This window comes from Jaculus jaculus, chromosome 7, assembly GCF_020740685.1.
Source record: "Jaculus jaculus isolate mJacJac1 chromosome 7, mJacJac1.mat.Y.cur, whole genome shotgun sequence".
NCBI classification, from domain to species: domain Eukaryota; kingdom Metazoa; phylum Chordata; class Mammalia; order Rodentia; family Dipodidae; genus Jaculus; species Jaculus jaculus.
This window is the reverse complement of record NC_059108.1, coordinates 7,210,639-7,216,638: the sequence shown is the minus strand read 5'-3', so window position 1 is coordinate 7,216,638 and position 6,000 is coordinate 7,210,639. Positions and strand designations below refer to the sequence as shown.

Genomic DNA, 6,000 nt, shown 5'->3' with positions numbered 1-6,000 from the left:
GTGATGAAAAATTTTGAATCCAGAGTTGAATTTACAGAAGATTTGCAGAAAATGAGCGATGTGGGTATTTGTTTTGCTTATGGTCAAAGTGATGCTTAATATTGAAAATGTATAATCAGAAAACAAATAACTTGGTGTTTTGAGTGTTTTCATGCCTCTTTTTTAGATTATATGATCACATGATAATTTTACTATGTTTTGATTTATGTTGGTAATGCTTATTTTATTTGTTTAAAATATTAGGCTGCAGGTGATATTGTAGACATAAGAGAAGAAATTAAAAGTGACTTTGAATTTAAAGGTAAGCAGCAAGATTTTTAAAAATCTTTTGAATATGTGGAATTTATTATCTACTTTCAAAACTCATGAGATGCAAATATTTAATTCATATATCTACTAATCTCTATCCAAACTTAATGGACAAATGAATTTTGATTAAAAACTTGATTTCTGACTAATGTATTTAAGTGGTGGGATTATATGTTTCTCCCCTCCTCACCAAGTCTCTAGGTCTGTAAACTTTAGAAGATACACATTCTCAATGTGGGTGGGCTCCTTATTGGTCTTTGATCTTGGCCAAGTCATAAGGTATCTTTTACTAGTTTTCTGCCCAAAAAGTTTAGATGCTGTGTTTTTTGCTTTTTCTAGGCAGGGTCTCTCAGGTTGATCTGGAATTTACTTTGTAGCCCCAGAGTGGTCTTGATGCTGTTGCTGAAGAAGTGGTGACTTATTTTAGCAGTTGCTTTTCGAGGGCCTCCTGGGTGGGCCTGCATTCATCCAGTAACTTCTTTTGTCCAGAATGGACACATTGCTGTGGTGTATCCAGTGGAGGTAGTGGCTTCTTTGTTGGTTGTGAATAAAGTAGTGAAAAATGAGAATCACCAAAATAGTTTATAGTTCACTATCGTAGAATACTTTTTACAAAGCTTTTTTTTCAGGGTCCTATATTATAAGTAACTGAGGAAGACTAGGAGTTTGAAAGGGATATCAGTGTAGAAGCTGCCCTCTGGTCACAGCGCCTATGCAGTGAAGCATCATAGGTGTTAGGAAATGGCCATGACTTTAGAAGGTGAAATAAAGGAAACATTAAAGAGCAGAAGGCAAGTTAAGATTTAAAAAAACAAGACTTTATTTATTTATTTGAAGCGGGGGATGGGGGGGGAGAATGGGCATGCCAGGGCCTCCAGCCACTGTAAATGAACGCTAGACGCATGCACCCCCTTGTGCATCTGGCTTATGCTTGGGTCCTGGGGAATCGAACTGGGATCCTTTGACTTTGCAGGCAAATGCTTTAGCCGCTAAGCCATCTCTCCAGCCCCAAGTTAAGATTTTTGTTTGGAGTGACCAGTGAGGAATTGTAAGTCTAAAATACAGACAGTTGTTACCATTGTTCAATCAATACTGCCTAAGAAGATAAGGCTATGAGACAAAACTTTAATATTTTTAAGTTTAGAAAACTTCAGATCTTATATGTGCTACATTTTACATAGAGGCCATGTTTCTTATTTGAGATGTGAATTTGAAGATATATCGAGTTGAGATTGTGTGATACAACCATATCTCATTATAGATAGTACTTTAGACTTCCCAACTTCCCATTACTTTCTTCAAATTATTTGTTTATTTTGCAAGCAGAGATAGATAGAGACAGAGAGAATGGGCATGCCAGGGCCTTTTAGCCAAAGCAATGAACTCCAGATGCATGTGCAACTTGGTGCATCTGGCTTTATATGGGTGCTGGTGAATCAAACCTGGATCATTAGGCCTTGCAGACAAGTGTCTTAACTGCAGAGCCATCTCTTCAGCCTCCTTCAGGTTTGTTTGTTTGTTTGTTGTTTTTTTTTTTTCTTTTTGGTTTTTGAGGCAGGGTTTCACTCTATTCTATTCTCAGGGTGGCCTTGAACTCTCCGTGATCCTCCTACCTGTGCCTCCAGAGTGCTGGGATTAAAGGCATGCACCACCACACCCAGCCTCCTTCAGTTTTTAAAATTTTTTCTTTAATTCTTTTATAAAGATTCTTTATTATTAAGACTTAAAAATCATGACCGTCCGTGTCAACACCCCCTTCCCCCCAAAGAGAATCTGACCAAGTCTGGGCTTGGCCCTTTTCCATATTGAGTTCAAATAGTCATGTCTTTTTTCTTTTAAATAGCAAAACTATGAATTGCTCATAAACCTCATTCCAAACCAAAAACTAAAGATATTTTTGAAGCTGATTTTGCCAATGATGTAAAACCCAAGGATTTGGTTGCTTTTTAAGATTCTTTTGCTGGGTGTGGTAGCTCATGCCCTTAATACCAGCACTCAGGAGGCAGAGGTAGGAGGATCACTGTGAATTCGAGGCCACCCTGAGACTGCATAGTGAATTCCAGCCTGGGATAGAGCGAGACCCTACCTTGAAAAACAAAACAAAAATTTATTTATTAAGGAAAATATTTTTAAATGGAAAGCAGGTAGTTGTGCATATCTCTTCCCCCATATGACAGGTCCAAATAAAATGAGGCAATTTAAAAAGAGATGTTCAATGTAAAATAATAATAGACCGTTCCAGAGATGACCTCTATCATTTCCTTCTAGAGTGTGCACTCTTGGCAGTGCTGTAGGGTTTCAAGTATCTATGGTAAGGCATTTCATATTGCCCTTGTGACTGAATTCTGTTGCGTCAGTATGGTAAGTAGATATTACTTGTGTGGAATTTTGCATTAAAACCAGGATGCGTTGTGACTGTTTCTGCTTGTGTGTTTTTATAAAGTTCTAGAGCAAACTTCAGTGTGTTGATTCTGTGGGTGTGCTGCTGAAGTAAAGATTCTGATTCAGCAGGTTCAGGTTCAGCCCCAAGCGTCACACTGAAGAAGTAGTCCCCAGGGATGCTGTTGGTTCTGGTCCATGGGCCATGAAGAGCAGTGAGACTCTAGGAGACATGCTCTTGGAGTGCTGTTAGACTTAAAACTCATGACCCTCTGTGTCTACATTCTTGCTTCCAGAGAGAATCTTGTAAGTCTGGGCTTAAACCTTTTCCATGTTGATTACTAATAGTTGTGTCTGCCTGCTTTTAAATAGGAAAACCACGGATTGCTCATAAACCTCATTCCAAACCAAAAACTTCGGATATTTTTGAAGCAGATTTTGCTAATGATGTAAGACCCAAGGATTTGGTTGCTGATAATGAACTTTGGGCTCGACTTGAAGAACTAGAAAGACAGGAAGAATTGCTGGGTGAACTTGACAGGTACCTAATAAAAGATTACCTAAGAGAGTGTTTCTGCACATACTCCTTCATTAATAAAATAGTGTGTTCATTGAAGAAAACACAGAAAATCATTATATATTAAATTATCAACAATCCTCCCCTGAAATAATATTGTTTCTCTAGAGTACTTCCTTTTTGGACTGTGTGCTCATATACATTCCCATGTTTGTGCTATCAGCCAGCATCTTCATGTTATCCAGAGTTTCATACATCTGTGTTTCATAGTGTTCCTGTATAGCATGAATTTATATAATGAAGTTATATAAACCTGATAGTCAGTAGTCATATGAAACATGAAAATTTTCAAAAAGAAAAGGTTATTTAGTGTTTGTGTAGCCTGTGTATTTGTGTTGCCCGCATGTAGAGGCTAGAGATTGACATTATGTATCTTCCTGTATTGGCTGTTCACCTTATTTTTTGAGCCAGGATCTCATTAAACCCAGTGTTCACTAATTAGCTAGAAAAGATAGCCAGCAAGCCCCAGGAATCCTCCTGTCTCTGCTTCCTTAGTGCTGCTGGTGCAGGCCTGGTGTTTGGTGTGGGTTTCAGGCTCCCAAGATCCGGTCCTCATGCTTGCACGGTAGGCGCTTTGCTGACTGGCCACTCCTCAGCAAGGCAGATGTTTTCCACTGAACCATGGCGCCTAACTCTTAAGTATTCAATGGCATGTTTTTATACGGCTTTCAGGATAATTTCCTATCTTTAATTTTTTTTCTGTTTATTTTTATTTATTTGAGAGGGGCGGAGTGGGGGAGAGAATGGGCATGCCAGGACCTCCACCCACTGCCAACGAACTCCAGATGTATGCGCCCCCTTGTGCATCTGGCTTACATGGGTCCTGGGGAATCTATCCTCAAACCGGGGTCCTTCGGCTTCACAGGCAAGCACTTCACTGCTAAGCCATCTCTCCAGCACTAATTTCCTATCTTTGAATGACTTTGCAAAAATTTTTTGCTTTTAGCTGGGCATAGTGGCGCATGCCTTTAATCCCAGCACTTGGGAGGCAGAGGTAGGAGGATCGCCATGAGTTCGAGGCCACCCTGAGACTCCATAGTGAATTCCAGGTCAGCCTGGGCTAGAGTGTGACCCTACCTCGAAAAACCAAAAAAAAAAAAAAAAAAATTGCTTTAAATTAAATTCAAGATTGTCCAAGGTTTGTCCTTGCTTTCATTTGCAGAGTTCTTGCTTATTGAACAGACAGTTTGGGGTGTGACTGGGTGGTTGTGTGTTTGCACTTAGAGTCGTCAGTGTTGAGTGAAGGCTGCTGCTACAGAAGTTCTTGTTTTGCTCAATTGATGTGCCCTGTCATTTATGTGCATATACACAGTTTTTAGTTTTTGTGAAAAACAGTACATGAAGCACAAGAATTCCCCCACCATGTCACCTGTAAATACTTAGATCTTTTTGATTAATTGCTACTATTTTATTTTTTCAAACTGGTTTTTGGATTTTTGATTTTCTAAGTCATAGTTCTATTTTTGCCTGATGTTATTACAGTTCTTCTGCAATTTTAGTTTTGTTATTTCATAAGACCCTCAAGTCTCTTGTAGAATGAGCTGTGATAAATGTGCATTTGTGTGTATAAACACAAGTATATTGGAGTGCACATACGTAAGTCTTTATTTTTTGTTTTATTTATTATTTATTTGCAATGAGCAAGAAAGAGAATGAGTTTGGGCACACTGAGGCCTCTTGCTGCTGTAAATGAAATCCAGATGCATTTGCCACGTCGCATCTGGCTTTATATAGGTACTAAGGAATTGAACCTGGGTTGTCAGGTTTTGCAAGCACTTGCTTTAGTCACTGAGCCAGCTCTCTGGGCCCTAAATCTCCTTTTTTTTCCTTCAAAGTAGTGTCTCACTCTAGCCCAGGCTGACCTGGAATTCACTATGGAGTCTCAGGGTGGCCTCGAACTCATGGGGATCCTCCTATCTCTGCCTCCCAAGTGTTGGGTTAAAGTTGTGAGACATCACACCGGGCCTCTCAAAAACTTTTTAAAAAATATTAATTTGCAAGCAGAGAGAGACTGATAGAAGAGAGACAGAGAGAATGGGTGTGTTAGGGCCTCCCTCTGGCTTTATATGGATACTGGGGACTTGGACCCAGGTTGTTAGCCTTTGCAGGCAGGGCAACTTGACTGCTGAGTTCTCTCTCCAGGCCCATCCCCTAAATATTTTTTTTCTGAGGTAGGGTCTCCTCTAGCTCATGCTGTCCTGGAATTCACTATGTAGTTTCAGGGAGGCCTCGAACTAGCAGTGACCTTCCTACCTCTGCTTCCCAAGTGCTGGGATTAAAGGTGTGTGCCACCATGCCTGGCTCCCTAAATCTTTTTATTTTTAAAATTATATTCTAGCTGGGCTTGGTGGTGCACACCTTTAATCCCAGCACTTGGGAGGCAGAGGTAGGAAGACTGTTGTGAGTTCAAGGCCACCCTGAGACTCTATAGTGAATTCCAGGTCAGCCTGGGCTGGAGTGAGACCCTACCTTGAGAAACAGAAAACAAAAACAAAACAAAACAAAACAAAAAACAAAAAACAACCTTATAATACATTCTGTTAGAAAATATTCTGCGGCTATAAAAGTATATTATAGTTAGTTGTGTGGTATTCATTTCTCGTCTCAAAATTAGAAATGCATTTTATTTTTAATTTCTTAACAAAGTTTTTATTGTATACTTATTGTGCTTATAATGCATTTGGCCAGTATCTTGAGATAGGAAACAAAAGACCCTGTGTATTCTACTTAGGTTG

At 39.5% G+C, this 6,000-nt stretch overlaps 1 protein-coding gene across 1 annotated transcript in view; it reads left to right on the top strand.

The window, feature by feature from the left end:
- Uri1 (URI1 prefoldin like chaperone) overlaps positions 1 to 6,000 on the top strand; it is a 73,516-nt gene that overhangs the window by 56,329 nt on the left and 11,187 nt on the right. The window contains exons 5-7 of the mRNA XM_045155439.1: positions 1 to 60; positions 244 to 301; positions 3,061 to 3,229. The exon at positions 1 to 60 is cut by the window's left edge and continues 32 nt beyond it. Coding sequence (XP_045011374.1) covers positions 1 to 60; positions 244 to 301; positions 3,061 to 3,229 — 287 coding nt within the window. The remainder of the gene's footprint in view (positions 61 to 243; positions 302 to 3,060; positions 3,230 to 6,000) is intronic.